Source organism: Eumetopias jubatus, unplaced genomic scaffold, assembly GCF_037043125.1.
Source record: "Eumetopias jubatus isolate StellerSeaLion01/CBP00866 unplaced genomic scaffold, mEumJub1_p1.0 scaffold_13, whole genome shotgun sequence".
NCBI lineage: Eukaryota > Metazoa > Chordata > Mammalia > Carnivora > Otariidae > Eumetopias > Eumetopias jubatus.
Genome location: NW_028274819.1, coordinates 18608359 through 18625614, shown reverse-complemented (window position 1 = coordinate 18625614; position 17256 = coordinate 18608359). Strand labels below are relative to the sequence as shown.

The window sequence follows — 17256 nt, the reverse complement described above, 5'->3', positions numbered from 1 at the left end:
TTTCATACCAGTGGAAAAACTCTCCTAGGGGAAAGATGTTTTAAGGATGCCCTCGCTTTAATCGGAAAGGCTTTTCCGTGGGTGCAAGCAGGCATATGTTTGCCAAGTAGCCTCAGGCACTCTAAGTGCTTCAAAATCAGGAAACTGAGGCCGGGAGGTAGAGGGAGGCGCCCCCACGTGCCGGCCGGGAAGACCAGGGCCCGCAGGCCGACCCTTCGCCGCGGTGGTCTTCTCGGCTTCTGCTCTCTCCGGGGAAGGGGTCGGCACCGGGAACGGTGGGGGCGGAGGCAGGGATCCGGCACCCGGAGCGGCCGAAACCCTCCCCACCCCCCAGCGCGGGAGTCACGCCGGGGCGTCCAGGAGGCCGGGCGCCGGAGGGCGGGTCCCGGCAGCGGAAGGGGCCCGGGGCGCGCGGTTCCACCGCGCCGGCGCCCGCCTCCCCAGCGCGGCCCGGGGCTGCGATCCCGCTTTGCTGGGCAGCGAACGGGGCCTCCCCGGGCGCGGGCGGGCCCGGCGCTCACACGTCCTCGTCCCGGAACCTCAGCCGGCTGGTCTCGCGAGGCTCAGCCGCCCGCCGAGGCCTCGGCCGTCCCTCCCCGGCGTCCGCCCCGCGCAACTCCGCGGCCCGGCAGCCGGAACCCGGGGCCCTGCGCTCCCGCTCGGCCTCCCTCCCGCCGCGCCGCCCGTCCGCAGGCCTGCGTGTCGCGGGTGGGGAGCGAGGTGAGCGCCCGGGAGAGCCGGCCACGTAGTGGGGGGGCGGGAGGGTGCTTCGGGGAGCCGTGTTTACCCGCGGGGGCGCCCCGGGGGTCGGGGCCGCCGGCTGTCCCCCGGCACTCGGTGTGTGGGTTTGCCTCAGGACCGGGGAACTCGGCGAGGAGCGATGATAACCTACTTTACCGAACTTGATCCACGAGCCCGGATTGGCTCTAAGCGCTTTATCTACGGGAACTCACACATTTATAGCCTCCCCGTGCCCTGCGGTTTTACGCGCGCTCTGCCGATAAGGAAAGTGGCTTAAAAAGTGGAGGAGCTCACAGCCGCGGGCAGGAGGAGACCACCCTCTCCTGACACCTGTGCCTCCCAACACCTGGCGGGAGGCCGGCCCCTGGAGCTCGGCCGGGGTGCCTGCCCTTGGGAGACGCCCAGTCGTCCTCCCCTTGGTCCCCACCCACCGCCCGCTCCCGATCACCAAGTGATCTCCTGCCCGTTAGCCCCGCCGACATCAATCACCGCAAGACTCCTGGGACTCCGGGGCTCTTTCTGCTTAAGTCAGAACATTTTACCCTGGTGTTTTGAAGTTGAGGTCAGCAAAAATGGAAAAAGAACGTTGGTGACCCCTTGGGCTGCAGAATGAAAAGCTCCCATAAATGTAAAACAAGCGAAAGCGGCTATACGTGACATCATATAAAAGTAGCAAGCCCAGCCCCCGGCCCTGAATAGATCCTTGACAGAATTTACTTGTTGAAGCCACTGCACACATGGTTAGGACTAGTAAGGGACACAGGAAATGGTGATACATAAACATAAAGGCAGCCGGAGAATGGGAAGGACCTCTTGACTCCCAAATCAGGTTTGCTGCTGTGAAAAGCCCTTCTTTTCTGAATGCTGAATTCAGGCCCTGAATACTTTTGTCCTTTTGCAGATGTCCACTCTGCCTCAGAGGGAATCCAGGGCACCTGCCACCTGTCCGGGCTCAGCCTCCACACAGGACCTGGACAGTAACTATGGGGATGGTCTGGAAAGAGAATGCTCCAGAAAACCAGACCGGAAGGTGTCGGAGTTCTGTGGAGCGGGTGATCCCACTGCCATGTTGTCCTCGGGCAGCTCCTACCTGTCCTCTAGGGGAGGCGTCATTAAGTGGTTCTGGGACTCAGCAGAGGAGGGTTACAGGACCTACCACGCGGACGAGTATGATGAGGACAAGAACCCCAGTGTGAGTGAGACCCCTGTCCCCACCGGAGGGACTGCAACCAAGGACTTGGCCAAGAGGTTGTTCTAGGTGCTGGGGTTGCATCCGTGAGCAAAAGCAAAGTTCCTGCCCTCATGGAGTTTTTGTTCTACTGGGGGAGGCAGATGGGGAACAGACCCCCCCCCAAAAAAAATCCCTGTAATAGATGGTGATAAGTTCTGTAGAGAAGATAAAGCAGGCTAAAGAGGATAGAGAACGCCCGGGCAGTCTGGGGATGTTGCTGTTTTAGGTAAGGTGGTCACAGAGGGCCGCTTTCCTAAGGTGACGATTCGAGTAGAGACCTGAAGAAAGCGGAGGATTGTATAGTTATGTGTTGCTGTGTAACAAATTACCCTAGATTTCAGCAGCTTAAAAGAAACATTTCATAATTTCTGGGGTTCAGGATCTGGGTGGGTGCCTCAGGCTCAGAATCTTCTGTGAACTTGCGGTGAAGCCAGGGTTGTGGTCTCATCTTAGGCTTGACTTGGTGGGGGGCATGGGAGAGGATCACTTCCAGGTTCGTTCTCGTGGGTGTTGGCAGGCCCCAGTCCCTGGTCACACGGGAAGCTCCTCAGAACTGCCTCATGACATGGCAGCAGGCTTCCCCCAGGGCAGGCAATCCAAGAGAGAAGGAGACACCATGAGTACCCAGGATGGAAGCCAGGCACTTTATAACCTATTCTTGCAAGATGTCACATCTGCATATTCTGTATGTGAGAAGTGGGTCACTAGGTCCAGCCCACACTCATGGGAAGGCCAAGGAAGGGTGTTTGGAAGGGCAGGACCACTCCCGCTTTGCTTTTCTGCCTCGGTGAGCATCTCGGGTCTTCCTTCAGGACCCCTCGGCTATGCTCACCCTGCCTCCGTATCTCTGTCTCCAGGGCATCATTAACTTGGGCACCAGCGAGAACAAACTCTGCTTTGACCTGCTGTCCAGTCGGGTAAGTCCTGGTGCACCTCTGGGTGGTATCAGTAGCTCCCAGGGACTGTCTGCTCTTGGACTTCCTTTGAAGGCTTCCCTGACCAGAGCCTGCTGCTTGCCTCCGCAGCCCTGGCCTGAGAGTCAGCCCACCCGGTTCCAGATCCACCTCAGGGACAAGTTTCTCTGTGGTGTTGGGCGAGTCACTTCCCTGTTCTGGTCCTGCTTCTTCATCTCTTCCCCATACTCAGTCCCTCCTGCTTTCACGGGGTGGGGGGGTGGGGGGGGAAGCACTCAGTGGGGTGTGGTCAGTATTTATCAACCACATCTGGGGTAGGGAGGACTCTGATTTGCAGCTTTTGCCAATTCCCGTAGTGTAAATACTCCCACCGTGGCTGATTTCAGGCCACGGATGTGACATCCCTGCACTCAAAGTTGGGCAAAGGGGGGTTGTGGCACCCATTATGTAGTGTGCCCACCATGTAGACACAAAGATGGAAATAGCCTCAAGAACACACATAAACATGTAATAACATAGGGACACCTGGGTGGCTCCGTTGGGTAAGCGTCTGCCTTCGGCTCAGGTCATGATCCCAGAGTCCTGGGATCGAGCCCTGCATAGGGCTCCCTGCTCGGCGGGGAGCCTGCTTCTCCCTCTGCCTGCCACACCCTGCTTGTGCGTGTGCTCTCTGACAAATAAATAAATAAAATCTAAAAAAAATGTAGTAACATAATCAGAAGCAGTGATGTTTTAGTTATTACCTTTGTTTTTAGTGTAATTTACTTATTTATACGTTTATAGAATTTAATTATTTTAAATGGCTTTTTTTAAAAACAGCATGTAAAATTCCTGGAAACTTCATAGTTTGAGCCATTCCTAGCAAACCAGTGAAAATGCCTGATAAATGTGTCTCCCAAGGCCCCACGCTCAAAGTTTAGGATTGTAGAGAAAGCGACGGCTAACCCAAAGGAACTTATTTCCGAGGGTGACAAATCTAAGACCCAAGGGGAGAGGGGTGTAGGAAGGGGGCTTAAGATGCGTGTTCTATCTAGCAGTTCCCTGCTGCACTGTCCAATAGAAGTAAAATGTGAGCCACGAATATAACTTAAAATTTTCTGTTAGATAAATAAAAAGGAATTGGTAAATTCATCTTAGTAATATATTTTATTTAGCCCCATACATCCAAAATAGGACCCTTTCAACATGTAATCAATCTAAAAAATTAAGATACGTTACATACTGTTTTCATATCAAGTGTTTCAAATCCAGTGGGTCTCAGTTCACACTAGGCGCATTCCAAGTGCTCAGGAGGCGCACGTAACTACGGCCTTGCTGCTGGACGGTGTGGCTCCCCGGGCCGAGGGAGAGACAGAAGAGGCTGGAGTCATATACAAGTGGCTGACTGCCCTTCTTCTTTGGTTCACTCCCCAAGACTTCTACCTTTTCTTGACATTGTGTCTGTGATGCCCAGCGAGTTACTAACCCCGCACCTGGTCAGGGTGGGGATGATGTAGAAATGGCCACACTTTCTGAAGCGTAAGGTCGAGCTGAGCCTGCAGGAACACAATGGCCCGAGTCCCTCCAGAAGTTGGAGCCAACACCGAGGTGATGGCACCCAATTCTGGGACGCCTTTTGTCACTCCAGGGAGAAGCTGAGTAGCGTGGTCTCTATCATTGCCTGTACAAATCCACCCCCCCTGGGTTCTTTATGTATTTATCTATTCAAATGATTTATGTATTTATTAGAGAGAGAGAGAGCACAAACATGGACAGGGCAGAGGGAGAGAGCTCGAGCAGACTCCCTGCTAAGCACGGAGCCCAACACGGGGCTCGATCTCACGACCCTGAGATCCCGACCTGAGTGGAAATCAAGAGTCAGATGCTTAACAGACTGAGCCACCCAGGCGCCGCCACCCCTCCAGGTTTTGAGATGGCAGTGTTGTTTAAAGAGCACTGGATTAGGAGTCAGACCTTCTGGGTTTTGTCTCAGCTCTGCCACTTGCTAGCTCCATGACCTTGGCTGAGTCACCTCACTTTTTTGAGCCTCGGTTTCCTCATCTGCAAAATAGGCAGGAGAGTGCTGTGCCTGTGCCGTCTGTCTGCTGGTTTCTCTGATGAGTGGACCAAGGCCAGGCTTTACTGGCGCGGGTGCAGTGTGGATGTGGGTGCAAGCGCCGGTGGTCACCATGAGGGTGTGTGGCCCTCAGCCCCGCTCTTCCCTCTGTCCCCAGCTGAGTCAGAGCGACATGCTGCGGGTGGAGCCGTCCCTGCTGCAGTACCCTGACTGGAGGGGACATCGGTTGTAAGTAGCTGCCGTGGGCCGGTGGTTCTCAGCCCCGGGTGGTCTTGCTCCCCAGGGGACCTAGGGCATCTGGAGACACTTCTGGTTTTCACAACTGGGAAGGGGCTCTTACTGGCATTTACCGGGTAGAGACCAGTGATGCTGCTAAACCACCTACGAGGTGCCCAGGATAGCCCCCACAACAAATAATTATCCCACCCCAAATGTGAATATGGCAGGTGGAGAAAGCCTGCCTCAGGCCGAGGGCCCGTCCTGGGGGCCTGGCGATCTGGGGGTCTCCCGGAGCATCTGCAGGGATCTAGTCCCTCTGCTGGTTCCTCCCCAGCTCAGGAGCTCCGTCGCTTGCGTTCCCTGGGTCGGAGGACTGCGAAGGGCCTTCAGGCGTGGAGTCCTTGTCTCCGCTCTCTCAGTAGTTTTACAGGAACCAGGACCAGCCTTGGGGGGCTGCTGGCGAGGGCGTTTTCCTCCTGGTCAGATGGGGTGTGCTAAATAATGCTAATTGGAGTTGCTACTTAGTGAGCACCTGCTGGGGGCAGCCGCTGTTCCAAGGGCTTAGTGGCCAAAGAGGACTTGGTTCCAAAGCGCATGTTCCTATAGTAATGAGGATGGAGGGCCCCCGAGACAGCCCGCTGGCTCGAGTGTGGACTCTGCCACTGACCAGCAGGTGACTTAGTTCCTTCAAGCCTCAGTTTCTTTGTCTGTAAAATGGGAATAATAATAGCATCTTAGGGGTGTTGTAAAGATTGAGTGAGTAAGATTCCCCAGGTAACTCCTGCATAATGCACATGCCGCAACAGTGACTCTGACGATAGCTGTTGTTACAATAACGTTATTGCCATTAGTTAGATCTACATGTAGCTGGAGCTGCTTTTGATATCCCTGAGGCCTGCGGGTTAGGTGGGTCGGGCGTCCTGGAACTACAGAGGAGGCAAGTCTCCGCTTGTGGGTAGTGGTGGGGCAGGGGGCTTGTGGGCCCTGCGGTGTGGAGACCACGCTGACCCCACTGCCCTCGTGGAAAACCAGAGAAGGTTAATGGCATCTGGGTGAAGATTCACCAGAGGAGCTTTGGGATGGACCGTGGGTTGGGGATCATCTGACAAGTGCCGCCCATCTCTCTGTCTGATTTCCAGCCTCCGGGAGGAAGTGGCCAGATTCCTGTCTTTCTACTGCAAGAGCCCCACACCCCTTAAGCCAGAGAATGTGAGTATTCCCCTCCTCGGCTCTCCCCTGCTCTTCTGCCCACCTCCCCCATCCCATGCAGGGGTAGCACGGGCTTGAGATCTGCCTTTCACTCGGTTTTGACGTGTTTCCAGGTGGAATTAGGAACACCCCCATGCTTTGTCTTCCTCATCCTAGGTATTTAGGATATAATTGGGTTACAGTTCCTGCTCCAGTTTGTTCTATGGTCCCTCGTTGCCTGCATACCTTCGGGCAAGACTCTCTGAGTGACCAACTCCCTCTTCCTTGCTCTGTTGATCCAGAGCGTGGTCCAAAGAATAAGCCACAGATGCACTTGGCTGTTAGTCAGGAGAGGCCTTTGGCTTCCTCTGGTGGCTTTGCTGTGACAGAGGGCACCAAGTTGGGTCTGTCCCTCCCTCCTATGCCAGCCTGGAGACAGCTGTAGGTCCTTGCTCCCTCCTGGATGGATATTCATCTTTGTCACATGGATGTGTCACCTGCAGGTGGTGGTTCTGAATGGCTGTGCCTCTCTCTTCTCGGCTCTGGCCACGGTGCTGTGTGAGGTGGGGGGTAAGTGACCCACGGCCTGCTCAGCTTTGGGGGCCGCCCTATGCCTGCAGGGTCCATAGTTGCCTGTCTTTGCGGGTTGCATTAGAATGCCTTTGGCCATAGTAGACTACGAGACTGCAAGGAGCTTAATGGGTGGCTTGACCAGATACCCGGATGTTGGCAGTTGCAGAGGTCAACGTGATGCCAGGGTTCGGGGCCTGTCTCTGGGATGACCTTGGTTTTTCCCTTCATGTGATGGCTGTCGCATCCTTACGTGACAGTGGGTCCTAAAGCAGGGAGAAAGGGGAAAGGCTGTGACTTGCCTGTGTCTTTGTTTTATTGGGAGGGGGCAGGGGAGATACTCTTTCCCAAAGAAAGTCCCAGCAGAGCTCCCCTTACATCTCGCTGGCCAGAACCGCCTCACAAACCCATTCCCAGAGCAGCCCCTGGTAGATGGATAAGAACCACGGCTGACTTCAGCCACTCGTGGCTCATCCCCAGGGGCTGGGGGAAGAGGCCCTCCGTCCTTGGACTTATTGCTGGTCATCCCTGGGAAATCTGGTGCTCTCTTAGCCAGAAAATTGGAATGGCTGTAGAGCAGGCAGCCAGCACCATCTGCTAGAGGAGCCGTAGTGGGCCACAGAGCGGGTCCTGGTCAGGGGTTATTGTCACCAGAACAGAGGCCCACTCATACCAGCTTCGCTGACAGTGATTATATGGGTGAGCTTTACTGACCACATGCTGTGTTGCAGGCACCAGCCTAAGGCTTTACACATAGGCCCCTTTAATTCTCACTTCTCCCCTCTGAGGTAGGTCCTGTGCCGTTCCCATGTCCCAGATGAGGACATCAGGGCACAGGGGGTTAAGTGACTTGTCAGATTCACACACAGAGATAAGAACCAAGATTTGAACCATAAGAAGGATAGGATAGGCGATTTCCTACCCATTCTCGAACAGTCAAGAACGGGATTCAGTGTCACTCTCTCCACCTCTCAAGGGGCTAGACAGTCCCTCCTCCCCCCCTTTGTACGTGCAGAGCTCTCTCTGGACCTTCCGCAGCTCCCGTATGGCCCAGGGCAGCTGCCCCAGCTCCACCTGCTCATGACCTTTCTGCTCAGGTGCACGTTCTCACCTCCTGAGTGTCTGTGCTTCCTGGAGTGAAGTCGTGAGAGAGAGCACACACGTGATGGGTTTCTCGCCAGCCGGTTGTTGGCTCCCTCGGGTCCCTTGTTTCCCTCTAGCCCACTCCCCATGGCTGGGGTAGGGAACATGTAGGACAAAGCTGCCTCTTCCAGAGCTGTGAGTGGGGCAGACTGGGGGAAGGGAGGAAAGCTTGACTCGCATCCTCTTCGGAACTGGGGGAATGCCTGTCTCTGCATTAGGGTACTCCTTGGAAGTCATCAGCCCCTCCCCCGACCCCCCAGCTAGAATCTTCCGCATGACATGCCTCCCAACCAGATGGCTTCAGCCTTGTGTTTGAATGTCCCCAGGGAGGGAGAATCCACTCCTCCTGAACACACTCTATCTCTGGGCAATTCTGTATGCTGTCACGTTTGTCCGTTTGTCAAGCCCAGATCACCCCGCAGCTTTGCCTCGCTGGATCCCAGTCTGTCCTTGGAGTGAGCCAGCACGTGGGGTGCTTCAGAGGGATCCTCTGAGGTTCAGTGTCCTCATTGGTAAAATTAGGGTGACAAGAGTACTGATGTCACAGAGCGATTGTGAGGCCCAAATGAGATAACACACAAATACACATTTAGCCCAGTTTCCAGCACATAGTAAGTGTTCAGTACATGTTAGCTACAGATGATCAGAAAAGCGACTCATATCAGTGGATCCAGGTGTTAGTGAGAGCTTGGGAGTTGAGATGGAGTGTAGCCCCGGTGTTCCCCCAAGGACGTGGAAGGCTGGGAGGGGCATGGAGCCTGTGGATGGGGTTGACCGGGGTGTTCTGGCCAGAGGGTGACAGGCCCTGGCCCATTCCTGCCCTCAGAGGCTTTCCTGATCCCTGCCCCTTACTATGGAGCCATCACACAGCACGTCTATCTCTATGGCAATGTCCGTCTGGTCTGTGTCTATCTGGACAGTGAGGTAAGAGTTCCTGAGACCCCAGGTAGGACCCGGGCCTTCCTATAGGGGAAGACTTTCCTCTCTCTGAATTTGAGGGCAGACATGGGAGGAAGTCCATGCTGGGGTCAACAGCTGCAAGGGGAGTAGAGCCTTCTGTTGCCGATGGCTGTCCGTACCTGGGTTCCCCTGGGGCTCCCCAGGTCCCGGCTCTGAGGTCTGTGGGGTCAGTGCAGAAGCCAAGGGCAGCCGCAGGGAGACTACATCAAAATGGTGGGGTGAGGATGGGGCAGAGCAGACCTCAACGTGTAAGTTCTTAGGCCCCAATCAGAGGATCTCTGGGGCCTCTTCCTGACTAAGAGTGCTGAGGTGTCCCTGATGTGATGGGGTGGGCAGCAAGGAGGGCAGTGACCCTGCCGGTGTTTTTTCAGTGACTGTTCTAGGTAGGCTAGAGATGACAGGTAGGAGAGGCCCCAGAAGCTCAGGTTTGGGGGATCACTGAATTGGGCTGGTGGCTTTTTTCCATCTTTTTTCAGGTCACTGGGCTGGACACACGCCCCTTCCAGCTCACTGTGGAGAGGCTTGAGATGGCCCTGCAGAGAGCTAATTCTGAGGTCTGGGGGTCAAGTCAAACCCAAGGCTGGGAGGGGTGGGTCTGAGCAGGGCACAGACTTCCTCTGGCTGATCTCATCCTCACCATGGGGTTGGCGCTCCCTGATGGGGTTGGGGTGTCCCATGGTCACAGGGAACCATTCTGGGGGTTAATCAGGAGTCCATGGAAGGTCTTCCCACTAGAGACAGACTCTGAGACCTGTGTACAAAGAGTCAGCCAGGGAACTCGATAAACACCCCCCACCCCTGCTGCACCCGAGTTTGATTCAGTGGATCAAGTGTGGAGCTTAGTGGTCTGTCGTTCAGCAGTCTCCCTGGTCATTCGAGGACGTGATTCCCCTGTCACGTCCCCGTTTGAGGACACCTCCTGAAGAAAGGCAGAGACAAGTACTACTCCCGTGGTTCCCTTCCAGTCCATCTGTGGCCATTACAGTCATAGGTGCCTCCTGTAGGAATTCTAAAAGGGCAACCCCCCGCCCATTATTCTACCAACAGAGGCAGCCTTTACTGGCATCTGGGCCTGTTTGCCTCTGGGCTTTGTTCTCTGCCTCTGGTTTCCTTCCCTGTTGACACGATGCACATATGGATGTCTGCCGCAGATACGTGATTCTCTGCCCTTGTCCGCTTCATGCTGAGTTGTGAACGTGTTCACATCCCATTTCCCCGGGGGCCCGCCCAGCCGCCGGCCCCATTCAGTGGGAGCGTCTGGCTCTGGCCTTCAGGAGGAGCTGAGCGTTTCCTGCCCCACTGATGGTTTCAGGGTGTGAAGGTTAAAGGTCTCATCCTCATCAACCCCCACAACCCTCTGGGCGACATCTACTCCCCAGGAGAGCTGCGGAACTACCTGGAATTTGCCAAGAGGTGAGGCACCCCACAGTCACCCCTCAAAACGTCCTGGTGGACCAGGATACCGGTGCAGGTTTTGGTACAGACTCTAATACCCTGTCCACTCCGCTATGGGCTCCCGCCTGCTTTGGCCCCTCCCCAGCAGTGGGGTGGAGGGGCCAGCAGTTTGTGGGTTGCTAGTTCTCTCTCTCCCTCTTTCTTTTTAGGACAACAGCTGTCCTGTATTGTATTTCCCGCCCCCCCCCGCCAGGGGCTGGGTACCCTGCTAAGCTCTTTACATGCCATATCTCATGCAGTCCTCCCGGTCACCCTATTAGTCATCACGCGGTCATTGTCCGCAGGTTACTGAGCCTTGGAGTGAGCAGTAGGGCCAGACTTGAATCTGGGTCTGTCTGTACATACCTGTTTGGCACTCAGTTGGGCCCTTCTTCCATGGAGGTGCCCGAGGCCTCCGCCTCTCCTCCACAGTGCTTCAAGAGCCCCCACTGTCATCTGCTTTGTGTGTGCGGCTTCCTGTGTGAAAATTCAGACACGAGAAAGGTGTCTCTGGAAAAAAGTTTGGTAGCCCTGGGCTCGACCCTGGTCCCATTGGGTTTCTGAGCCATTGCTTCCCCACCGTGGGGGACCTATTTGGCCTGCAGAGCAAGCCGTCTCCTCCCCGGCCCTGTCCCTCCAGGCACGAGCTGCACGTGATGGTGGATGAAGTCTACATGCTGTCCGTGTTTGAGAAGTCGGCAGCCTACTGCAGCGTCCTGAGCCTGGAAGGGTGAGTCTGCCCTGTCACAGCCACCTCTGCCAAGCCCTGGTCCCTGGGCCCCTGTGGCTTAGTCCACAGGGCGTGACCTGTCCCGGGGCAGTTCCTCTTCCATCCAGCTGGTCCCACTGTCCTCAGATCCCCTAAAGAGAAGATGGGAGGGCTGGGCTGCATCAGGGGTTTTCAAATTGTTCTGTGGGGTTTCTGAGAGCTCCAAGGAGGGGCTGGGCCGTAGGATTCCTGGGGGTGGGATGGGCTGCGAGGGTGGGAACTGGCCGGTGCTGTCCCCCTCATCTCCAGAGTAGCTTCAGCTTCATCACCATCCGTCCACTCACTCACTCACTCACTCGTTCAGCAAATCCTTCTGCAGCCCCAGGCGTGTGCCAAGCACTTCTAGCTGTTTGGGCTTTTTCATTAGATTTAGTCTGAGCCAAGAATCTGTGGCTGCAACAGCTTTGGAAACTCTTGGACCAGATCACCTGTGAGGTCTGTAAGTGTGACACTGAGAGATTCTAGTAGTTCCTGTTCTTTGTTCGGAACTTTGGACCCTGTGAAGTCCTTTCCGTTGGTTCTCTCAGCTGGTCCTTATGAGGCTCTGCCAAGTGCACGGCTGTTACTCCTGTTTGTTTATGGATTAGGAAAGTGAGGGGCAGAGAAATAGAGACTGGTCACCTACTCTGTGCCAGACATGCTCGGTGCTGGGATACAACATTGAGCGAGAAAGACATAGGCCCCCCTCGGGTGGAACTTTCGTTTCTAGCCAGAAAAAACATTTTAAAGATTTTATTTGAGAGAGAGAGAGAGAGAGTGAGCAGGAGGGAGAGGGAGAGAGAATCTTAAGCAGACTCCACGCTGAGGGCAGAGCCCCACTCGGGGCTCAGTCCCACAACTGCGACATCATGTCCTAAGCTAAAACCAAGAATTGGATGCTTAACCAACTGAGTCACTCAGGTGCCCCCAGAAAAAACATTTTAGTGGCTAAATACACAGTCATTTGATTGTGGCTTTGATAAGTGCTAAAAAGGACAAGTCTGGGGAGGCATGAGGGGATCTCCTTGGTGTCCCCAATGGGCCCGGTCTACTGGGAGGTGCTCAGAGACGATCTGTTTGAGGAAGTGGAATTGGAGCTAAGCTCTAGATTGGGGGTCGGCAAATATTTTTGGATCAGATGGCAAATATTTAGGCTTTGTAGGCCTACGGTCTCTCACTCAGCTCTGCCGTATAGCACAAAAGCGGCCATAGACAATATGTACATGAAAAAGCATGGCTGTGTTCCAATAAAGCTTTATTTACAAAAACAGGCTGTGGGCCGGGTTTAGCCTGCAGGCTGTAGTTTGCTGACCCTGGCTCTAAGGATGTGTGGGAATTGGTGATTCAAGAGATGAAACCAGGGCTTCACACAGAACCAGAACCAAATTCATCCAAACACGTATGAGCTTTTGTGGATCTGTGTTGCCTCCGTTCCCATACTGTGTTCTCTGCAGGTTGCCTGACCCCCAGAGGACCCATGTGATGTGGGCAACCAGCAAGGTAGGTTCCTGGCTGGCCTCGGGATGTCAGGGAGGTGGGAGGGCAGAGAGGTGGGTGGAAACAGCTTCCTCGGTGGAGGGCTGGCCACTGCTCAGGGTGCCTTTCTCCGTAGGACTTCGGGATGTCTGGGCTCCGCTTCGGCACGCTGTACACAGAAAACCGGGACGTGGCCACTGCGGTGGCCTCCCTCTGCCGCTATCACGGCCTCAGTGGCTTGGTCCAGTACCAGATGGCACAGCTGCTCCGGGACCGTGGTGACTGCCTGGGCCTGGTCATTTGAGAATTGGAGGAGAGGGGAGGTTATAGCCAGTCGGGGGTGGGCCAGGGATCATGGGTGCTTCTCTCATGAGAAGAATTTAGGGTGGTGTTTGAGAACCCAGGGCCATGACTGCGTTCATAGCCGACTCCGTCACTTCCTGGCGGTGTGGCACATTCCTTCACCTCCCCAAACCTTAGTTCATGTGATTTGTCAGTTCGAATGATACCTGGCATATAATAGGCACTTAGTCAACATGAACTCATCATTAGTGGCTGTGAGTGCTTGAAGAAAGAGAGAGTAGAAGCGACAAAGCGAGAACAGTTATAGTGGAAGTGTCTCTGCCTACGAGGATCTTGGATAGTGAGTCTGGATAGCAAAGGTGATCTGTAATTGCCACCTTTTATTGAGCCCTGCTAGATGTTCTCATTGCACCAACTCATTGGTCCCTCCCCAGAATCCTAGGAGGCAGATATTCCTGTACTTTCCCCCGGTATTTTATAGATGTGGAAATGAGGACTGGATACTATACACCTGCTATAACAGCTAAAATTTAGAACAGTAGTGACGCCATCATGTGTTGGCGAGGATGCGGAGCAGCTTCAACTCTCACGCTGCTCTGGGCACGGAAGGGGGCGCGGCCCCTTTGGAAAGCAAAGTGGCTTGCAGAGTTAAACACACGCTTCCCAAATGGCCCCGCAATCCCACTCCTCGCTGTTTGCCCTTACAGTCACACAAAACCCACCAAGTGAATCTTTTTTTTTTTTTAAAGATTTATTTATTTGAGAGAGTGAGAAAGAGAGAGAGAGAACACATGAGAGGGGGGAGGGTCAGAGGGAGAAGCAGGCTCCCCGCTGAGGAGGGAGCCCGATGCGGGACTCGACCCCGGGACTCCGGGATCATGACCTGAGCCGAAGGCAGTCGCTTAACCAACTGAGCCACCCAGGCGCCCCCAAGTGAATCTTTATAGCTGCTTTGTTCACGATCACCCCCAAAGTCCTTCCAAGGATGAAGGAGGGGACAAGCTGGGGTGCATCCACACAATGGAACATGGCTCTGCAGCGGGATCTAGGGCCACACAGAGTAAGCTCAAAGGCATTGTGCTGAGTGTAAGAGACCAGTCTCAAAAGGTGACACGACTGTCTGATCCCACTTCTGTGACATTCTGGAAAAGGCAAAACCAGAGTGACGGAGAACAGACCAGTGGTTGTGGGGCAGCAGGGGAGTGACATGACTATGAACAGCATGAGGGTGTTCCTTGGGGCGAGGGAACAGTTCGGTGTCCTGCCTGCAGGGGGTGGGTTACACAGATGTGCGCATGTGTTAAAGCTCGTCAAAGGGGGGTGGGGGCGCCTGGGTGGCGCAGTCGGTGAAGCATCCAACTCTTGGTTTCCAGTTCAGGTCATGATCTTAGGGTTGTGAGGTCCAGTCCCGCACTGAGGTTAGAGTGAGATTCTCTCTCTCCCTTCCCTTTGCCCTCTGCCCACTCCCCCTGCTTGCACACTTGTTTGCTCTCTCACTCTCTCTCTCAAAAAAAGAAATGTCAAATCGTTTGAAAAAACAATTAAAAAATCCTCATCAAATGGGACACCAAAGAAAGTTAATAGAAACGCTGAGGACGGGGAGGTGAAGTTGCCCTAGGCCCTGCATCTTGTCAGTGGCCAGGCTGGGATCTGAACAGCAGCGTCTGTGGCTCGGAAGCATCAGTGTGTGAGTGGGCCATCCTTCAGTTAGGATATGCCCCCTAAGGGACCCTGTGTCCGCAGGACTGGGAGCTGTGAGGCCAGGTATCTGAATTTCCGGTGCTTTCTACTGGACATGGACTATTCCTGCGGCCCCCATCCACCAGCTGGGGAAAGGGTCTTGGCAGCTCGTGGCCTTTCTCTTGTCAGCATTTAGACTCGTGGGACAGCGTGGAGGATTGGTGAGAGATTTATTTCTTGGCTTCTCTTTTCACCCAAACAGACTGGATCAACCAGGTGTACCTACCGGAGAACCATGCCCGGCTCAAGGCTGCCCACACCTATGTGGCAGGAGAGCTCCAGGCCCTGGGCATCCCCTTCCTGAGCCGCGGGGCGGGCTTCTTCATCTGGGTTGACCTGAGGAAGGTAACGCAGGTGGGGCTGCAGGTCTGGGGGGTAGTTGAAGCCTTCCCCCACAGGTGAGGGGCAGGGGTGTCTCGTCTGCAGCCTGAACCCCTGCCACCCTCCCAGTTCCTGCCTGAGGCCACCTTTAAGGAGGAGATGCTGCTTTGGCGCCGCTTTTTGGACAACAAGGTGCTGCTATCCTGTGGCAAGACCTTCGAGTGTAAAGAGCCCGGCTGGTTCCGCTTGGTCTTCTCGGACAAGGCCCACCGGCTTTGCCTAGGTAAGTGACCTCCCCTCCCTGCCTCACCCTTCATTCTGCGCTCCCCCTTCTCGTCCCGCTTGTGGCTCCAGCAGCCTCAGCCTGCCCAGCCTGCCCTCCCAGCCGTCCGTGCTATGGGGCTCTCACTTCTCCTTCCCAGGGATGCGGAGGGTCCGGCAGGTGCTTGGGGGCAAATCCCAGGTGGCCGAAGAGCCCCATTCCTGTCAGGCCCAGGAGCCAAGGAGCCAGCACAGGTGAGCTGGTCGTCGCTGGGGGACAGCAGGGCCTGGCAGCCACTGCCAACCCGAGCCATTTGGGGCTGTGAAGACCGACGGCAGATGGGCCATTTGTCAGGCGGGTACCCGATGTGACCTCACCCCCGAAAAAGAACCATTCCTGGCCCCTCTCAGGGGCAGTGAGAGACTCCTTCGGCTGTGCTCTGCTTCGGCCCCTCCCCCTCTAGTAAACAAAACTGGGAGAAACTAGAAGCCTCTGTGGTGAGTAATGTACAGAATGGAGGAGTCGTGACTGCTCCTAAGCACGACCCTTCACCCCCCTGAGATCATGAAAAGAAAACAATGTGTACCTTCTTTTGATGGCACCCTCCTTCCTCCTTTGTTGCCAGGGAAACAAGTCAGAGGAACAACACATATAAGAGACAACATGCCCAAGAAATAAACAAGGGTGATAATTCCCAAACCCCAGGAGGACGGAGTTAATTCTGTGTGTTCCTGTTGTTCTCCCCCCGTGAGGGTGTGTGGGCCCACAGGACACCTGGCACCTGGGACAGGCCTCCGCTTGGGCCACGGTGAACAAGACCCCACGGGGGCAGTCAGAAGAGCTGCTCTGCTTCTGGGATGCTCTTCCTCCTCCTTCTTCCCGGCAAGGAGCTGCCTTCCGACATCTCAAACCCGAGTGATCTAGCCACGACTACTGGGGGGGGGAGATAAGGGCTGGACTTCGAACAACCAGGCTGGCCTTTCCACCCTAAGCAGGCAAAGGGCCACTCAGGCCATCCTCAGGGCTGTTTGAGTTTAGAGCCCAAGTGGGCTTTCTCAACTGACCTTAAAGCTGTGTGCAGCAGACCCTTCTCTGGGGTCTCCACTCTGGTGTAGAAATGCGGTCTCTTTCCTTGCTTCTGTTTTAAGATAATGTGGGTGCAGTCAGTGTGTATTTTCTGCAAATCATAGTATTTGATACAGGATTTGCTTTCCTCTGCCTTTCTGCCTTTCATCCATTCATTCCTTCTCCCTGTCTTTTCTTGAATACCTTCTATGTGCCAGGCACCGGGCTGATAATTTCTGTGCATTATTTCTAGCTTCGACAATCCTGGGAAGCTGACATTATCACCCACCACTTGAGACATGAGGCCGTGGAGTCTCAGAGAGCTGGAATGCTATTCTCAAAGTCACGTAGCTAGAAAGTATCAGAGCCGGGATTCAAAGTCAGGTCGGTTTGGTTGCGAATCCTGTGCTGTTTGTACCCTGCCCAAACAGGCACCAGCAGGATGCTTTGACTCTTTCCAGTCCTGAGAACTGGGCTTTGTGTTGTCATCGTCAGCACCTTTAATTGTTGTTCAGTGCCTTTGGCCAAGTATCACTCCTTTCTATTCCCACTTCCAGGAAACACTGGTACTAGGATTTGTTGGTTCTGGAAAGCCTTCAGGTTTTATGGGTCAGACTAAGAACGGCCACATCGAGAGCCCTTTGCATCCCCTTTAAAAACCTCTGTTGTGACGCTGCCGTTGTGGTTCAGAGTCCCCCAAGGAAGGACCCCTGTGATACATTCTGTTTAGAATTCTCAGAAGAAGGACTTCTAGTTCTTTAGAGGGAATCCAAGCTGGCTTCCTGGCAGAGGCAGACCGAACCTGGGATCTGAGCCTGAACCGAGTCCGCACGAGCCCAGCTGGCTGGTGCTGTGTGAAGGGATGTGCTCCATATATCTCTCTCT

General features: G+C 54.8%; 1 protein-coding gene across 2 annotated transcripts; it reads left to right on the top strand.

Annotated features, from left to right (window-relative positions):
* The first annotated feature begins 587 nt into the window (after nucleotides 1-587).
* On the top strand, nucleotides 588-16010 carry ACCS (1-aminocyclopropane-1-carboxylate synthase homolog (inactive)). Of its 2 annotated transcripts, none has more exons than XM_028111405.2 (15): nucleotides 588-720; nucleotides 1643-1933; nucleotides 2830-2889; nucleotides 5100-5170; nucleotides 6301-6370; nucleotides 6853-6919; nucleotides 8889-8986; nucleotides 9499-9576; nucleotides 10335-10435; nucleotides 11097-11186; nucleotides 12659-12704; nucleotides 12817-12958; nucleotides 14926-15068; nucleotides 15150-15327; nucleotides 15467-16010. In XM_028111405.2, the coding sequence occupies exons 2-15, from the start codon at nucleotides 1643-1645 to the stop codon at nucleotides 15562-15564; spliced, it is 1533 nt and encodes a 510-aa protein (XP_027967206.2). In that variant the 5' UTR covers nucleotides 588-720; the 3' UTR covers nucleotides 15565-16010. The 2 variants fall into 2 exon arrangements, with proteins under 2 accessions (XP_027967206.2, XP_027967207.2); XM_028111406.2 differs by having other exon boundaries at nucleotides 589-720; nucleotides 15174-15327.
* Nucleotides 16011-17256: the final 1246 nt, after the last annotated feature.